This window comes from Podarcis muralis, chromosome 1 (genome assembly GCF_964188315.1).
Source record: "Podarcis muralis chromosome 1, rPodMur119.hap1.1, whole genome shotgun sequence".
NCBI classification, from domain to species: domain Eukaryota; kingdom Metazoa; phylum Chordata; class Lepidosauria; order Squamata; family Lacertidae; genus Podarcis; species Podarcis muralis.
In genome coordinates, this window is record NC_135655.1 from 47,475,315 (window position 1) to 47,494,845 (window position 19,531).

At 45.4% G+C, this 19,531-nt stretch overlaps 1 protein-coding gene across 2 annotated transcripts in view; it reads right to left on the reverse strand.

Moving 5' to 3' along the window:
• GALNT16 (polypeptide N-acetylgalactosaminyltransferase 16) overlaps window positions 1-19,531 on the reverse strand; it is a 141,114-nt gene that overhangs the window by 29,040 nt on the left and 92,543 nt on the right. For both annotated transcript variants that reach the window (XR_003706126.2, XM_028725317.2), the window contains exons 4-6: window positions 11,500-11,567; window positions 6,943-7,008; window positions 3,756-3,877 (exon numbers count right to left, since the gene is read on the reverse strand). Coding sequence is in view for 1 of the 2 variants with exons in the window: in XM_028725317.2 (XP_028581150.1) it covers window positions 3,756-3,877; window positions 6,943-7,008; window positions 11,500-11,567 (256 nt within the window). In the remaining variant the exon portion in view is untranslated. The remainder of the gene's footprint in view (window positions 1-3,755; window positions 3,878-6,942; window positions 7,009-11,499; window positions 11,568-19,531) is intronic.

Consider the following 19,531-nt stretch of genomic DNA (forward strand, 5'->3'; position numbering starts at 1 on the left):
ATAGCATAATACTTGCTGTGGTGAGATGCCATTTAACCGGCTCTCCACAAACAGATCAGAATGAATGCTCATTCAACAGCCAATGCAGTCTTATCTCCCGGTCAACAAATAAGGACAAGCATTCAATAAACAAGCCATTTGGAAGCATCCTATGCCAGGTACGTACTCACAGGCACATCTAATCATGGATAGACAGCCCAAGAGGCTATTCCAGCAATTTTTGGCTCTAAGGGTGGGAAGAGAATGGCATCTACCCCCTTATGAGTGAATAAGGTGGCTGTTTGCAGGAAAGTAGGGCTGGTATCCAAGTTTGGCCTGGCTGCTGAACTACCGAGGCCCAGCCCTTTGGAGCTTCTGCTCATGGTCATTGCAACAAGCTTTTTCACCCGCCTCTTGCTCTGGCCCAGACAACCATGGAGACAAAGCAGGATGAGCGGATGTCACTGCCTGCTTGCTCACTGTCAAGCAGGGACGGCGCTGAGATCTCCTGCTGGCAGGCAGGAACATCCTTCAGCCAGAGAATCCATTAATGACTAATCATTTAAGCAGGCTCAGGACTTGGGTGAAGAATCCCTGTTGTGCTTTTTAACACATGCTGCCTGCAAAATACAAAAGGCAGCGCAGAAACCTATGAAGTGAAGACAATGGGAGTTAGCCCCAGGCATAATTTTTGAAGGCTGTGCTAGAGCAGGTATAGCCCACGAGGAAAACCCATAGGGAGAGTGGTTAATTTGGACAGTCGGGGGCTGCCTACCTTTAGAAGGGGTGAAGGAAGACAAACGAGCAGGCAAAAGGGTCAAAAGCTGGTCTCCCTGCAAAGTGGTTGGAGGCCAACAGACAAAACAGATGTTTCATGTTTAGGCACTAGAAGCCTAGGGGTCAGAGATAGCCGGCATTGACAAGCTCCAAGAGATCTACATTCCAACCAGCTCAAGGCACATAAAAGGCAGCAACTTCAGAAACGGTGACCTTGAAAATGGTGTGGGAGAGACGGCTGTGGCGAAGTAAGGGAAGGGGCCTAGACCCTTGTGACACTTAAGCTGTGTGACACTTGTGGATTTTTGAAAGTACCAGGCATAGTGGGAAGAAGGGAATTGCCCTTAGAAACGCAGCACATGATCAGGAGAGGTTCAGGCCTCTCTTTCCTGGGGCCATGATAGTGGTAAAACCTGCCTGCAAGGCAACTTACGTTAGGAAGAGAGCTCCAAGCGGTGTTTTCCTAATGTAAACTTGCCACATGGAAGGGAGCAGTTTTCACTAACATGCTAATTTTACTAACAGGCTTAAACCGGGGTGGGTGGGAACCTGCTGCCCTCCAGATATTGCTGGATACCAATTCCCACCAGTCCCAACTAGCACGGCCAGTGGCAGGGGATGATGGGTCCAGTGACATGCAGCAGGACACAAATTTCCCCTTTCCGACTCCTAGCTTAAATTTGCCCTAACCAAACGCCACATTCCCAAGGGCAATCAGTTGCCACCTTCTGCACTAGGCATTTAATTAAACAACAACAACAACACAATGTGGTTGAGAATCACATCACCTGCATCACATATAGTTAGGCTCTGAGATCTGGGCACAAAGATGAAATGAAGGGGGGAAATGTCTAAAGCTATGGGGTTTGGGGGGTTTCCCTCATGTGTCTAAAGGTATGTTAAATCTACTAGTTTATATTAGTTTATATCATAACTGTCATTGTTCACCCCACTCAACCACCCAAATAATCCTGGGAATTATAGTTGGGTGACAGTGGTGAAAATTCTTTTAGAGGCTTCAAGCTGCCCTCACAGAACATCAGTACCTGGGAGAGGAAAGGGCTGGTAAATATGCCATACTCTCTGTAGCGCAGATATATAAGCAAACGTGTTTCTTGGCACTGAAACAGGCGTGCACCTGACAACAAAAAGGTAGGCCTGAAATAGAGAAACTCAAACACAATAAACTTCTTGAAATGTCTGGACTCAAATCCTCCTCTGCTGCTGAGCTGTCCGGGCACATTTCCTTCCGTGCAAGAGCAGTCAATGAGCTGCCACTGCTATTGTTGGTCCTGCCAGCAGCATGATTTTATGAGCAAATATAAAACAGACATTTATGGGCTACTGAGAAGGAGGATTTATTGAGCCGAGGCTTTTTAAGTCACCAGTTCTAAGGTTTCACCTTCTTCCTCCCTTTGGCATTAAGCTGAACATATATGTAATTTGCATCTATAGCAGTTCCTCCCACCTGCCTCCTGGGCCCTGTTAACTACCTAAAAGCTTTCCCTCCTCTTTTCTTGTCTTCCTGAGGAGAAAGCAGGCCTTAAATGCAGCAGGGAGACCGGCCCTCCCCTCCCAGCTCCGAAATGGCAGAGTTTTCAGCAGCACCGTCACATCCTTTCGCTGACCCTCTTGGCACAGGCAGGATGAGAACTGCCAACTCAGCTGCATCGTTTTTTTCTCTCCATCTACCCTGGGGGCTACCGCCTCCCCCACTCCCAAATGAACGCCACACAGTGCATTATTTATTACACAACTCTGGAAAAAGGACTCCCATATTAAGCTATATTTTGGTGTAACGAATGGAATTCAGCAATAGGAGATAAGAGGCCGGGAAGTTCCGTTTTTCGCCCTCTCTCATAGCGCTAGAGCTCATGGACTTCCAACGAAGCTGAATGTTGGAAGATTCAGGACAGATAAAAGAAAGTACCCCTTCGAGCAGCACAACTGAAGGAGCGTCTCCACCCCCATCGTTCTGCCTGGACACTGAGGTCCAGTGCCAAGGGCTTTCTGGCGGTTCCCTCACTGCGAGAAGCCAAGTTACAGGCAACCAGGCAGAGGGCCTTCTCGGTAGTGGCACCTGCCCTGTGGAACGCCCTCCCACCAGATGTCAAAGAGAAAAACAACTACCAGATTTTTAGAAGACATCTGAAGGCAGCCCTGTTTAGGGAAGCTTTTAATGTTTAATAAAGGTAAAGGTAAAGGGACCCCTGACCATTAGGTCCAGTCGTGGCCGACTCTGGGGTTGCGGCACTCATCTTGCTCTATAGGCCGAGGGAGCCGGCGTTTGTCTGCAGACAGCTTCCGGGTCATGTGGCCAGCATGACAAAGCTGCTTCTGGCGAACAAGAGCAGCGCACGGAAACGCCGTTTACCTTCCTGCCAGAGTGGTACCTATTTATCTACTTGCACTTTGACGTGCTTTCGAACTGCTAGGTGGGCAGGAGCTTGGACCGAACAACGGGAGCTCTTTAATGTTTAATAGGTTATGGTATTTTAAGTTTCCACTGGAAGCTGCCCAGAGCGGCTGGAGAAACCCAGCTAGATGGGCGGGGTATAAATAATAAATTATTATTATAATATTATTATTATTATTAATGGAACTCTCTCGCATGGGAGGCAGTGATGGCCACCAACTTGGATGGCTTTCAAAGAGGATTAAACAAATTCACGGAGGAGGGGGCTATTGATGGCTACTAGCCGTGACTCTGCTTGCACTGTTGGAGGGAGCAATGCTTCTGAATACCAGTTGCCAGGAGCCACAGCAGGGGAGAGGGCTCTTGTGCTCAAATCCTGCTTGCAAGTTTCCCACAGGCATCTGGTTGGCCACTGGATGCTAGACTAGATGGGCCTGATCCAGCAGGCTCTTCTTATGCTCTCTTTCCTATTTGCAGTGACTATAGTCAGGCCCACTGTCACAGGCGTCAGGAGCTGGTAGCCAGCCAATAGCAAAGAGGGTGGCGTGAAGCAAGGGCAGGAGGCCAGGCTGCCCACACTTACCTCTTTCACTCTCTGAAGCATCGGCTGCAGCCATTCGCTGTTGACTTCACAATGGCTGTCCAGAAAAGTAAGGATCTCGGCTGCCGCCGTATCAGCACCTCGCACACGAGAACGGATCAATCCTGGAAAAGTGTAGAGAAGAGAGCTGGTAGCATAAAAAGGGACAGTGGAAAAGAAAAAGGATGGAACTATTTAAGTCGATACGGCCCCCAACACTGGGCCTGAACCCAGACTGGTAAGCATCTATATACAGTGGTACCTCGGGTTACATACGCTTCAGGTTACATATGCTTGAGGTTACAGACTCCGCTAACCCAGAAATATTACCTCAGGTTAAGAACTTTGCTTTAGGATGAGAACAGAAATCGTGCTCCAGTGGTGTGGTGGCAGCGGGAGGCCCCATTAGCTAAAATGGTGCTTCAGGTTAAGAACAGTTTCAGGTTAAGAACGGACCTCTGGAACGAATTAAGTACTTAACCCGAGGTACCATTGTAATCAGTATCATATAGCAGAGCCTGCAGCTGAATTGCCACCTCCCTTCTGAGCACCTTGCCCAAGAAGAGAGTATTAACACTGGAGTGGTAGTTGTCAGTGACCTCTGGGTCCAGGACAGGCTTTTTTTTTAAGGAGTGGACACCCCACCTAAAGGGTGGCAGGCAGCATTCCTTCATGCTACAAAGCATCAACCACCCCCTGGACCCACCTGGCCAGTCTCCCTTGGCTAGCTTGAATCAGCTAAAATGGGTAAAGGTCAAAAGGTTGGCTAAATAGCTGCAAGTACTTTGTCCACATCATCAGCTGCAAAAGCTGGAACTGGCCCCCCTAAACCAGACCAAATGGTGCATTGGGTGCCTTTTTTTGGACCTCTCCCGACCACAGCATTTTAAGTAGACTTGCAAGTTAGCAGTTTGATCCCCTTGAACATTCTCTTTATCTAGGAGAAAAAGTAAGCTTGGTATGGCATCCAAAGACTTGAGGACAGGTGAGGGAAATTACAGGTGTCTGGTTTTCCTAAAGCATCATCGTCCTGACATGGCTGAGACATGCAATTATAAGCGTCTGCATTGCAGTTCTTTTTGCTCTGCTCTTGGCTTACTTTACCATGCAGTGCACCTATCCCTTTGCTCACAGTTAGGTTCATTCAGGGGCAACCAGGCCCTGCACAGGGATGCTTTGAGTGCCATAATTCTCACACTTCCCCCTCCTGCTTCCCCCTGTTTTCCTCTCACCATGGGAAGCACGGAGCTGAATTTGAAAGGGCAGCTGTGGTGACTCCTTTTTAGAGATGTGCAAAACACCCCTGAGAAATTTCACCTGTCTTGTTAAAACCCATTTAGCTTCCCTCAAAAAAACCCTCTTCGGATGTTTCACCACAAATTTGCATGGCATTTTTGTTTTCCGTTGTTAGGGTGAATGCATCTGGGGCAATGGACCCATTAGGATGGCCTTATGGATTCAAATGGCCTCCAGATAACCTTGGGAGATTTTTTTTAAAGCTGATTTGGCCAATTACTTTTACTGCAATCTTGGGACAGGAAGTTGACAGGCGGCTGACACAAGATTTCTCAGGCACGCTTTTCTTGCCTGCCAAGGCACAGGCCTCACCATGGCTCAGTAGAGTATTCTGTACAATGAGGCAACAGGGACAACAGCTTGAGTGCAAATAGAGGAAAGCCTGCAACAAATCTATCTGAACACAGCTTAGAGGCCACTTGAAGACCTGTTCCATGGTGCTCTTTCCTTCTTGACCACCATTGTGTCTGTGGAACCTTATCCAGTGGAGCTTTTCTGAGCTTTAATAACCTATTATTATTATTATTATTATTATTATTATTATTATTATTATTATTATTATTATTATTAATACCCCACCCATCTCTGGGCGGCTTCCAACAAAATATTAAAAATACAATAAAAAACCTAACTCTCCTTCCTTGGATTGTTACAAATTCTCAGGCCTGCTGCAACATTTCTGCAGTGTTCTTTGTGGACACAATCGCTCCCCTCTGCTCTGACCTTGACTCCACTGCAGACAGAGTCTATAGCAGATGCATCGTCCTCTGGTCAGGTTTTATTGGATTAGTTTCAGCTTTTAAAATCCAAAGATGTAGACAGAATACGTAGATCTGCACATACCACTTTATCTCAGTCTGACCTCTGTCCCTAATTCCTAGAATTAATAAGCTGGGAGAAAGTGATGGCCATCTTGCGGAAGATAAATCTATCCTTAATCGAAGGGGGTCTTTGTACCATCTAGCCCTGTGGTGGTAAACCTGTAGCTCTCCAGATGTTGTTGGACTACAAGTCCCATCAGCCCCAGCCAATGGTCATGAAGGATGGGTGCTGTGGTTCAAAAACATCTGGAGGGCCACCAGTTCCCCATCCCTGCTGCAGCAAGACCATTGTTAAAAGAAGCCCTCCTTGGATGAATTGGGGAGCAATATCCAGTTTATTTTCTAGCCAAGTTAGCTGAACTGTATTGTGGCCAAATCTACAGTTGCATGTAGTGCTTCCCATATCTAGACCCATTTCCACCTGATTCCTAACTAGAACTCAGGACTGAGACTCTCTTAGTTTATTATCTGTGCAAGGGAAATTACCAGGGAGTGTAACTCTGCTGATTCTTTTGAACTTACTGTATCTTTTTTTATATCACAGCATCTTTCTGGATCAAGAATATGGGATAGGAATAGGAAGCTCTGCTTTATAGTAGTTCTGCTCCTAATTGCTGGAAAATTCCAGCTGATTGCTGTTCCTCCCCCATGTGCTTCCCTGTGGAATACAACAGACTTCTATCCTTTCCATCATACTTCTTCACAGTGCAACCACTGGGAGAAGTCGTGCTGAGTTTTGGAGCGGATTTTTATCAGTAAACTGATGGTGCCTAGCTCTATTTATCTTTTCCACCTGAATAAATTGTGGTGCTTTTTTTGCAATTGAATCACTGCCTGAGGTTTGTAATGGGCTGAAGTGCGAGTGAATATATTGAAACTCAACTCAGACAAGACAGAACTTCTTGCTGGCGATGGCTCTTCATCAGATGGTGATGAAACTAGACATAGGAAAGGGACTTGGTTGGTTCAGAGGAGGAGGCCGCTGTATGTCCCCCAAACCCACAAGTATTAATTTGTGCTACCACTGGGTCCTTCTAAAAGTGAACGATTCTTTCAAAATCTGTCATACTCACCTTCTCGCCGACTGTTGCGAAGACACTTGACCTTTGGTATCTTGGTAAGGAGCTGGCAATCCTCAGCTGAAGAGAAGAGAAAACAGTTGGCGCCAGTGTCTAGTTTGTTTGGCATCGACATAAAGCTGCAATTAACTCTCCCCATGTGTCCCAACAGAGGGCAAAGCTTTGCTTTCATTTACGATATTAATCAATTTGTTGATCCCAAAATAAATGGCTTTAATCCCATCGCCTCAAGTTATCGCCCAAAGACGTCTGCTTACCACTCAGCTCCTCCTCCTCTGCCTCAAAGGTTTTAGTCAGCATTTGTAAGATCTGTGGAGGCACACTACACACTCCACTGCAGCCATGGGCTGCAAAGCCCAGCAGATCCTTCTCCTTCTCCAAGCTCCTACAGAAAAGGGAGAGCTTTAGAGTAGGAGAGAAGGGAGTGCTTAACCTTTCCTCTGCCAGCCTACTTCCACTCAAATTTCCCTCCCAGCGAGGGGAAGAGGAGAATAGTCAGAGGGAAAACAACTAGCAAAGGAAAAGTTAAGCACTTCCATTGCCACTGTGTCTTCTCTGAAGCAAATCGTCCTTTCCAGAGGGCACTTTACAAGGGAAGAAGGAACTATGGAGACCTGGTTTTATGCTGTGAAGTTTGTGAACAGCTGGTACCACAGACAGCATATGCCTTAAGGCAGGGGTTATCAGCTTTTTGGAGGCCCTGGAACATTTGCAAATCGGAGAAACTGTTGTGGGCACCCCACACACCCCACAACCAAGCATGGACTGCAACCTATTCTATTAGCTACAAGAGAGAGCTGCTTTCAAACCCAACTGCAGGCAGGAGGGAACCTGCCTCAGGATATAACAACATGGCACATCAGAAAACATGTGTTTTGCAAACTCATATTTGGAGGTTAATGGTAAAGCAGGGAGGAGAAACAGCATGGAAGAAATGGTGGACTGATTTATCCCCAAGACTCCAAACACACACTTCCTTTTTAGCTCAGCCGACTCCAGGGCTGGAAATATGCCTGGCTGTGGAGAAAATGGGGGAAGGGGGAGGTTGTGCGCAAAACCAGCAGGTGGAGGAAAAGTTCAGCTCCCCTATACACACCCTGACTTTCCCAGGCAAATGCCACTCTGATCCCTGCATCACCATTACAAGACAAAGAGTCAGGGTCCTTGTGTTTGCTCTGTAGCATGTAGCTCTGCCTGTTGACTTTTAGGAGAAACATGAAAGAGATTTATGGCAGAGGCACAGGCTGGATGCTAAGAAAAAGAAAGGGAGTGAATGCAGTGAAATGAGAAAAGAGTTGAAAGAGGAGCAAGACATTCAGACTCAACTCTTTTATCTGTCAAGATAAACACAGCAGGACATATCATATGGCTCTAATGCAGAGCTGCCAGTCTACATCCCACATAAAATGAAGCACACTGTTGGATAGGATAGCTATCCTTGGATGGCCGTAATGGGATTAGACAAATTCAAAGAGGATTAGGCTACCAATGGCTACTAGCCACTATGTCTGTGTAGTGCTGGGTGCAGTAAGGTAAAGGTACAGGTACCCCTGACGTTAGGTTCAGTCGCTGATGACTCTGGGGTTGCGGCGCTCATCTCGCTCTATAGGCTGAGGGAGCCAGCGTTTCCGGGTCATGTGGCCAGCATGACTAAGCCGCTTCTGGCGAAACCAGAGCAGCGCATGGAAATGCCGTTTATCTTCCAGCCGGAGTGGTACCTATTTATCTACTCGCACTTTGACGTGCTTCCGAACTGCTAAGTTGGCAGGAGCTGGGACCGGGCAAATGGGAGCTCACCCTGTTGCGGGGATTCGAACCGCCGACCTTCTGATTGGGAAGTCCTAGGCTCAGTGGTTTAGACCACAGTGCCACCCGTGTCTCGTTGGGTGCAGTATGTGCCTGTAAACCAGTTGTTGGGAATCACAAGTGGGGAGAGTGCTGTTGCACCCAGGTCCTGCTTCTAGACTTCCCATAGGGATCCTATTGACTGATCTGAGAAAAGGTGCTAGACTAAATGGACCTTTAGTCTGACTCAGCAGAGTACTTAAGTTCTCTCCCATTGGTTCAGCTCATTCTGGAGATGATACATATATTTCAATGGCTGACCACTGAAAAATAATTTCAGAGGTCTCTGGAGCAACACATCCCAGAGACAAAACTTCTCTCTCTGTTCACCACTTTGATACTCTCTTACTATCCAGCAACAGCAGTGTTTTTATTGTGTGCTATTCTCCAGGCTCTAAGAAGCCCCTCGCTTATCATCTTCCCACAGCTTCAGTATCCTGGCAAGACACACAAAGGCTACCAGCCAAAATACTTTTCTTGGCACTTCTATCCTGGAGCTTCTCCATTTCTATAGTTTCTTGCCACCTGAAATATTGCTCTGGTGAGGGCAGTTTGTCAGGAGCTGTATTGCTGAGATGCAGTGACAGGAACACTTGATTAAAGGATACTGAGATATTGCTGGACATGTGCTCAGCAAGGAAATCCATGTACAAAAATAGCCCATGAATCCATTTTAGGTAATTCACACTCCAAGAACACAGCAGAATCCCATTCCGGTTATATTAGCAACATCCATTTGAGGGGCTTCATTTGAGATGCTCCCTTCATAGGTCTGATAGCAATCCCCAGAGAGCATATGTTGAAAGGTGGTTTGGAAATACTGCTCATGAAATGTAAATAAAGATAATGCTTAGAGAAAGTGGAGATTTGGAGAGTAATTCTGTATCTGTTTGGGTACGGTGCTTTATAATTGTATTGTACATGAAAACAATGAAATGTATTCCAAGACTATCAAAATGCAGCACGTGCACAAGTGAATTTCAGGGTCAAGGTATCTGACATGGTGTAACATGGCATCTTCTGACACATCGAGGAAAGCGAGGGAAGTTAAATGACCTCTTTGGCTTCCCTGCGAAGTCAAACCTCTGGAGAATCACAACGCCTGCTGTGGCTGCAGAGACCATAACTTCTAACTGCTGCTTCCCATGTTGTTTTCTCTGCCTGGGCAGTGTATGTTTTGTAAGCCTGGGCAGTGTGTATGGAGGTCCTGGGCTGGCCAGACTACAAGACCCCACTCTCAGCCTTGCTGATGTGGTCCAAAGGAAAGCAGAGCAATACATTTGGCACCAGCTTGGCTGCAGGAGTCGCCAGAAGGAGGCATTCAAGGCGCCATCCAACCATCTTAGGAACTGCACTCTGGATTTGTGCAGGATGTACTCCTTAGCCTTTCCTTCTCCCACAAGGCAGCAGGTACAGATTATTCCTCAGGGTTTACTCCTGAAGTCTTTCTCACAAATGAGTATAGCCACAAGGCAGCAGAGGTTTAGTATCAGTTTTCCTTCTCCCAGATGGGCTACCTTCCCCTGGTTGACGAGCCCCATCTTCCCCTTTGCCTGCTGCATTCCCAATGGAAATCCTTCCAGCTGAAATTAGAAGCAGGAATTCTTCCATTGGTGCTAATAGGAGCTTTCCTTGCAGGGCTAAGAACAACTGAGGAGGGAGGGAGGAAGATTTTCATCATGATTGGGGGGTGGGGGGGTGGAATTAAACCCCCCTTTCCTGTGTGCCATGGCCCCAATGAACCCCCCCCTCCTGCTGTTAATGATTTGTTTTCTCTCTCTTTTAAATACAGACATGGGCTTGTATCCAATGCAGTTTTAAGTAAGCATCCTGTCACCGCAAGGGTTTCTGCTTCCACAACAGGACTTGCTGTTCCACAAGAGGACCTGCTCTCTTTCCCCATGCACTCCCAAAATTTGTTCCAGAGGGTTACAGAAAACCTCAGAACAGACTTAGGGGCTGCACAGGGGAAGGAAAGTCCCATTGTGCACATGGACATTGTTGCATTAGCAGGATGGTTACTTAGTGCTGCATTGGATACAAGCCATGATTGTTAATGACACATTTGGCCCTCACTTTGGTTTTACAAAAATTGAAGAATTGAAATTTCCTAGCCACTTGTTTTTATTACTGGAGAAAGTCACTTAAAAGTCCAGCTTCAAAGCTGGAACAAACATTATTCTCTTGTGCTATTTTTCTCAAGAAAGGATAGTGCCTCTTGCAGCAGAATTCCAGGCACTTATTGTTCTGGGATAGTTCTGCTGTATGAAAACCTCAGCAAGAATTTTGTGGATAACAGTCTTAGTCTGCCAAAAACACAGTGCAGCATGCATTACCTCCTCCCCTTTGAACCTATATAATTGGGGCTCCTAGCTGTGCACACCACTTGTTATACTTACTATAATGACCCACAAAATGGTGGTTAATGAAACCAAACTGAGCATTCTGGCTTCCTGGGCAGGACTGTCACACTGAGAATCGACGGAAAGACACCATAACAAGAAAAAATTGGCTAGTTTCTTTTCCTCAGGTGGAAATTAAAACAAAGCGCAACAAAGCTTTGCTCCTGCCTTTGTTCTCGCTCTTTTCCTCAGATGAAAAAGTGAGGAAGTATCCTGAGTGGAGCAGAAAAAATGTATACAGCCACATGAAAATGAATAAAAAGGAAATAAGATAATTAGAGAAACAAAGAAAAGTAATACTTACGATCGGAGCTGAAGTCATCCACTAAAATTATTTCCTGAATTAGGTTGACAGGAGTGCGGTTCAGAACACTAAAATGAATAACAAGAACATCAATTAAAAATATAAGGGTTTGCCTTTGATATTCTAAATAAAATAAGCCCTCTTTAATAGTTCTGATCCGCCAATGATCCCTTTCTCACCTGCAAAAGGATGCATTTTTCTGAGAGCTGTTTCAGCAGCTTAGACAGCAACAATAGCCACTTCCCGTGAGTCCCCCAGGAGCAGTGGTTTGTGGCCTGGTGTAATAAGGCAGAGCCGGGCACCATCTTCCCACCACCCTATGTGGGCGTTGAAGGGGAACAAGGGCCCCCACTCCTGTGGCCCCATGGGTTCGCAGGAGCCTGCCTGTTTGAATGGGCCAACTGTGGCCGCCCATGGGGCATGATCACATTGTCAACAAAAGAGAGTCACGATAAAAGCTGATAAAGGAGTCCTGGAGGGGGTGCTCATCCTGATGCCCAAATGGGGGCTGATGGGCCTTGGCACCCCGCCTGAGTGGTGGCTCTGGCAGGATCACCAGAGGTCCACCCAGGGTCCACCCAGCCAAACAATCAGCAGTCAGGCTGACTGATTCAGGATACATAGCCAATGCCTATGTCAAAACCTACTTACTAATCAATAAGGTTGTAGCCTATTCAAACCCAATACTTTGTTCTGTGTTCATTCACCATTCCTTCCTGGGTCCTCGCTGGCTGCGTGCACCTTGCGGCTGAGCCCACAAATTAAATCCTAACTCGAATGAGCACATTTTCTTACCAAATGTGTTTTTTCAAAAACCTGTTTGTTGGGGTGTCTATTCAAAATAATTTTAGATGTATACTTTAAAACCTGATTTTTGAAAAGGTCCTGTAAATCTTCCATATGAAACAGATTGAGTGCTTTTCCAATCCAGAAATTTGTGACTGCACATCTGGCCTTGTGACAGCAAATCCCTACCCCTCTTATCTTTTGCTTGAAAGGGGAAGTTGTGGTGGGGGAGGGAAGAGGGATTTAGGAGCACTGCTCATTCTGCAGATCTCTGGAAAAGGATGCCTATCTGTAGTTATCTATGTTGAGCGTGTGCCCTCTCTGCTAACGGAAGTCATTGCAACCAGATACAAATATCAATTGCTGAACTATATTTCAAATCCCTGAACTCTGTTTCTTAATTCAAATGGTTGTTTGTTATGGACCCCTCCACATGCCCTCTTTACTGAGCATCCATCATGATTTGTGCTCAGGCTATTTGTGATGGTTATACGTGATTGCACTTTCAATACCATTTGCGTCTGCAAACATTTTGGGTTGCTCACACTGCTTCCTCTGCGGTATCTGCCTGTCCCATCGCTCCCTGCTAAAATCCTGCAATTTTTCCTTCCACATTCTGAGTGTTGTCTGGCTGCTTGCCCCACTTTTGATGTGTTATAGCACCAGAGTGCCCCTCCAGGCAGCAATAACACCGGGGAAGCATGGCAGAAAACCTAATAAAGCAGAATAACGTGTGGATAAATCCAGCATTTTTGCACTATTGTTACATGAATGACACGCTGCGGAATATACCTACACACGAAAAACAATCATTCTGGAGGGGCCCTTAGTCACATTTCAATCACCTGTCTCCTATCAATATTATTCCCTATAGATCTGAATTCCCATTAGCAACTATGGGAGTAAAACAAAGGCAGTTAGTGTAGGCGATTAGCAGCCAAACCTAACAAATGAATATTCTTGCTAGTTAGCATGAGAAAGGGCTAAGTCCACAAAGGCGTACTGCTGATAGGCAGATACTAAGACCATAGAAACACAATTAGTAGAGAGGACTCTGTGTGATGTCATTACCCTTTCTCACATAGAGAGGAAGGAGTATATAGTACTTCCTGTTCCTCTCACCCCTCCCTCTTCCTTTGAAGCATTGGATGCAGATATACCTCTGCTTGTTCCAGCCTTAGGCACATGCCTGAAGTAAGTACAAGTATTTTGCTTGCACAATTTTTTATTGCTACCGTTGCTGTGATGCAATGCATAAAAAATAAAGAAAGTAAATTTTATTTTTATTTTTAAATTTACTTCCCAGGTTGTTTCCTGAATCTTTATAAGCTGGGTAAGGGGAACCAGCTTTTCATAGCTGGACTTGCTCAAAACAAGGTTTTACCACATAATTCCTATGCTTTTAATTTTGCTGCCAAGGATGGGATTTGAAAAGCTGTTCTCAACCCACATATGTGGGCGGCTGGATGGATAAATTGCAATTAATATATCCTTTCTTACCCATTAAAACCCATCCCACAGTTGGAATCTTTTCTCTTATTTTGTTCTTTGAAATGATCCTCTCTCACAGGAAGAATCCCACTTCCCTCTAGCATCACCAGCTCTTGATTTCTGAAATATAATCGACCTCTACGACATCCCAAAGACAGAGTTCTCTCTCTCTCACTTGTCCACAAGCCTAGTGTCTATTTCTTATCACAGATGTCTCCACTTTCTGGGGTAAGTCATTCCTGGCACAATCTGTGTGCACATAGTTCCACATGAAAAGACCGCCAGAGGAATTACTCAGACAAGTCTTTATTCTTTTGGCTTCTGCTCCCCCCACACCACACCACAAGGTGGAGATAAACGATACTGAACCACCTTTTGTGGGGTTTCCAGAAAAAAATTATTGCAGAATAGGGAAATTTGCATAAGGCAATCAGAAAAAATATAGCACTCTAGAGCAGAGCAGAGGAGCCATTTTGCCACCTAAAGCCCACATTCCTTTGTGGCCAAACTTCCAGGGGCTGCATCCCAGGTGTGAGCAAGGCCAAAGCAAGGATAGGCCAAGCAAATGAGGTGACTCTTACCTTTGTATAGAAGGATAACGTCTAGCCTTGCAAAAGGCAGAAGTTTACACACAAACATGCCTGTCCCCATCCTCCACTGAGGCAAGCAATGGGCATTATCAATGTTCAAGGTTACGTTGCAGCCAGACAAAAGTATTTGAGGAGGGCACAGAGTGGGGTGATGAGAGATGGAAGGTGGCCTGGACTAGGGAGATTCCTGAGGGCCAGACACAGAGGCCTGGAGGGCCCCATGCAGCCCATGGACCAGAGGTTCCCCAACCTTGTTCTAGAAAAGAGTAAGTACAAAAGAGGTACAAAAATAAAGAAGTAAAATAAAATACCTTAAACAAAGCTAAAAACTCGGGAACAGCCATGCTTGCCTACTGTAATTTGCAGTTTGCATCCATTCTTTGTTACTAATGAACTCGTGAAACGGACAATTCTCCATGAAAGAATTAAGCACTAGGAAACACACACCCCCCCCCCGTCATCACTGCCTACTTCACAGGGGTGTTGTAAGAAAAGCTGAAATAATGTAAGGATAGTGCTTTGAATACTCTTAAAATGTTAAATAACCACAATATTATTATGAGGGACCGATTCCCTGAGACACTATGCAGGATGAAGTTCCAGGATATATCTTGGAGCAAGTAGCTGGTGCAGACACACTTTCACTGACAGAGATCTTCTGCAGAGCAAGCGAGGGGGCGGGGGATGCCAAACGAGCAAGCCGTTCATGAGAGACAGCTGCTTCTTGCGATGCAAAAGATGTCAAGCAAACAGACCGACAACCATCCCCCTGCAGAGGACATGAGACGCCAATGGGAAAGCTGTTCAAGAGGCCATTTAAATGTTTCTGGAAGACAGGCTGCTCCTGCACGTCACACTTCAGGATCCCTGCCTTGCCAGTACTAGGGCTCCCAAAGGCACAAATACCTTAATGTTCAGCAACAGCAAAATTTCACACAAATTTTGCCTGGATCAGTTAGTTGGAGATCTGAAACATGCTCCATCCTCAAGAAGTTAAGCACACTCATCCCTTTGCACCCAACACCAATAGCAGATGCAAATGTGTGCATTAATAGCAACACCCATTGAGAAACAAGGATAAGTCCTCAGAGAGTGAATGGCTTAAGACAAAATCCTTGCCAAGTTAATATTTCCTCAGCACAAAATCAGGTATGTAATTCTGAATGACTTTTATTCTCTGTTTTTTTCACTTCTGCAAAAAATAAGGAGCCCCCTGACTCCAAGCTTCAGGTCTCTCTTACCATCTTTGTGCCCCCCTCAAACACAAATCTGTAATTTCAAAAGGGGTTGTCAGTATATACATTATTTCTCCTGGCAGTTCCTCCATATCTAGTCCAGCTTGCTGTCACACTAGAAAAGGGGAAAGGCTTCCGATGTCAAGATTAGTGAAACGTATTATTCCTGCTTTTCGTAACTTTAGATTCCAACTTCCATAGTTCCCCCAAGTTCTACATTTAGTCACATATCAACATAGCTATTTAAATTGCAACCTCTTTTGTCTGAACTGTGGATTATGTTCACTATGCAACTCATTAAACTTGGATCATAATAGATATTCAATGGTTGACAGCCCTTGGTACTTGCTTCCTGCATGATGTGTGCCAACGATTGCACAAATCAATGACTGTGTTGTTTATATGCACCTAGAGATAAAAGGCAATTAATAGCCAGACTTTCAAACCACATTTTCCACTCAAGGTTCTGAATTGTATTTTTTCCTCCCCACCAGCTTATCAGGATAAGGCGGCCTGTTGTTTCTATGGTAATGGAAGCTGGCCTATTTGGGCGAATGGGGCGCTGCCCCACCAACCTCAGTCTGCCCTCAGTGAATGCCCACATGTCTGTCTTCTTACCTGCAATCTGCCCAGGGGTGCCACTGGCTGTCAGCCACCTCCTCCTGGGTCTCAGCACTGCCTTTGCAGACCTAAATGAGGATCAGCATGGGGACAAACCTAAAATTGCTTCTGTCTGTCATGGGCTCTGGCTACTGTTGGCCTCCCTGTTTTTACCAATCTCAATTCACAAGTTTGTTGCTTGTCAATCTGTACATTTAGACCAAATTGTATTTGCACTGTTGGTATGAAAGTGAGTGACAAAATGCTAATACACTATTGGATCTTCTTTTGGGTGTGTTGTTTTTTGGACCAGTTTATGATAAGCCTAAAAACCTCAATTTGTGTTCTCAAAGCAGTGGGGATTTTTTAAATGTCTAATGATGTTAATGTTGTAACATCAACCATGAGTGTTGTTGTTAATTTATACAAGGTCCCAGAGTGGGTTACGACATTACAAACAATATTAAAAACAATTCAAAACAACAACATTCCCCAATAGTAATAGCTTCCCCTCACCCCACCCCCGCCATGGGCCACTTGAAGATTCCCAAGGCTTTGGCAAACCTCTGCATGATTTTTCTGCCTATTGTAGCTACTGCCATGCCTTGTGCTAGATGCTTTGATTTTTAATTGCACTTCATTATTTCTTTTATTTCTTATACTGTATTTTATTGTATTACATTTGAGTTCCGTAGAATCCCATGAAAATTCAAATTGTAAGTGTTCTTCACAAACATGCCAGGGGCCCCTTCAACGAGGTTTGTGATCCGTGGACCATGAATTGGGAAGCCCTGGTCTATACTACATGCCAGTATTGTGAGAATGATCACCATTCCCATTCACTTGTCCAATCCAAGAAGACAGGTCCTTGGTCACTGCTGGATCTCCTGTATTGCAGTCATAGGTGGCCTGCCTTCCCTGGTGTCTCCCATCGTGTCTGTAGTACATTGCTTTCACACAACCTCCAGTTCTTTGGTGCTTGCACTGCTTCAAACTAATTGCTCCACATACTGGCCACTCATCAGCAATAAGGCTTCATCCCCAGCCAGTCCCACTCCATCCCAGTGCTAGTTTCTCTCTCTTTAGGCTCCATGCTCAGTCAGACCTACCTGGTGCTCCTCTCCCTGCATCCTTTATCCTAGCTTAGGCAAGGCCTGAGGCAACTGATGGACCTGGACCTTTCCTCTACCATCTGTGATTGGATTAAAGACTTGCTGAGGGATCGCACACAAATAATGAGGATTGGGCCTGTTACATCTACCTCTCTGAAGCTCAGCACTGGCACCCCACAGGGATGCGTGCTGAGTCCCTACCTGTACTCGTTGTATACATATGACTGTATTTCATCTGATTCATTCACTGCAATTATTAAGTTTGCAGATGATACCACCATAATGGGTCTAATTACAGTTGGAGATGAATCAGCGTATAGGGAGGAGGTTCAAAAAGTCTCTACATGGTGCCTAGAGAACAACTTGCACCTAAATGTCAGTAAGACAAAGGAGATGGTGTTGGACTTTCAGAGGAAGAGAGGGGAACTAGCCCCGTTGTATATTGGGGGGGGGGGGGGCTGTGTGGAGAGAGTCTCTTCCTTTAAATTCCTGGGAGTTTACCTTAGTGAAGAGCTCGCTTAGAAAATCAATACAACCCAGGTGGTTAGGAAGGCCCAACAGAGACTCCATTTTCTCAGGGTCTTGCAAAAGAACAATGTCAAACAAAAATTGATGATCTCCTTCTACTGGTCCACAACAGAAAGTGTCCTTTCATAATGTATAACACTGGTACACTGGTTTGATAGCCATGGACAGGAAGTCCCTACAGAGGGTGGTGAATACAGCACATGACATCATGGGCAGTCCTCGGTGTTCGCTAGATGACATTGCGGGAAACCGCTGCCTCAGGAGAGCGAGGAAAATTCTTAGGGACGATTCACACCCTGGCCAGCACCTCTTTAATCTCCTACCTTCGGGCAGGAGATACAGAAGTATAGTCAGCCGCACCAACAGGTTAAAGAACATTTTTTATCTGTGGGCTGTTGGGCTGCTGAATGGGAAAAAATAGTGGTGCAATTGACTTCTGACAAGCACACAGAGCGCAAACAAGACTGAGTGTATGTGTGGGGGGGGGGCTAGTTTAATTTCACTGCACACAAGTGGTGTAGTGACAATAAAGGTTTATTATTAACTCCAGCTATTCATCTAGAAGCCTCCTTTAACTCCACTTTGCAAGTTCTAACGCCCAGTGGCTGGCACTAATCAAAGCCCTCACTACGACGGCTCCTTAAGAGGCCTGTAGCTGGTGTGCCAAGGGCTATTAGAAGAAAATGTAGATGTATGTGTGAGCCAGTGTGGTGTAGTGGTTAAGAGCGGTAGTCTTGTAATCTGGTGAACCAGGTTTGCGTCTCCGCTCCTCCACATGCAGCTGCTGGGTGACCTTGGGCTAGTCACACTTCTCTGAAGTCTCTCAGCCCCAGTCTCTCAGAACTTAAAATTGAAAAAGGGACACGACAGGGGTGCCCCCTATCCCCTCTCTTATTTATTTCAGTCCTGGAGGTGCTTTTGAATATGATCAGGGAGGACCGGTTGGTACAAGGAATACAGGTCGGAGTGAAACAATATAAACTGAAAGCTTTTGCAGATGACTTGGTTTTAACATTACAGGAGCCAGAATCTAGTACAAAAAGAGTTTTAGAATTGATTCATGAATTTGGTCGGGTGGCGGGATTTAAGTTGAATAAGCAAAAAACCAAGGTCTTGGCTAAAAACGTGACACTTACAGAAACAGATGGGTTCCAGAAAGAAACAGAATTAAGTGTTGTTAAAAAAGTGAAATACCTAGGGGTTCACTTGTCCGCCAAAAACTTGAATTTATTTAAAGACAATTACGAAAAATGTTGGGCGGAAATTAAAAAAGATTTGGAAATTTGGTCAAGATTGAAACTTTCCTTGTTGGGTCGAATTGCAGCTATAAAAATGAATGTATTGCCGAAAATGTTATTTTTGTTCCAAGCCCTACAGATTGTGGACAGAGTGGAATGTTTTGGAAAGTGGCAGAAGGATTGTGGACAGAGTGGAATGTTTTGGAAAGTGGCAGAAGGATATTTCCAAGTTTGTTTGGCAGGGCAAAAAGCCCCGAATAAAGTTTAAAATATTAACTGATTCGAAAGAAAGAGGGGGGTTTGCCCTGCCGGACTTGAGGTTGTATTATGAATCTGCAGCCTTCTGCTGGTTGAAGGATTGGTTTCTGTTGGAGAACACTGATGTCCTAGATCTGGAAGGGTTTGACAATGCTTTTGGTTGGCATGCATATTTGTGGTACGACAAGGTCAAA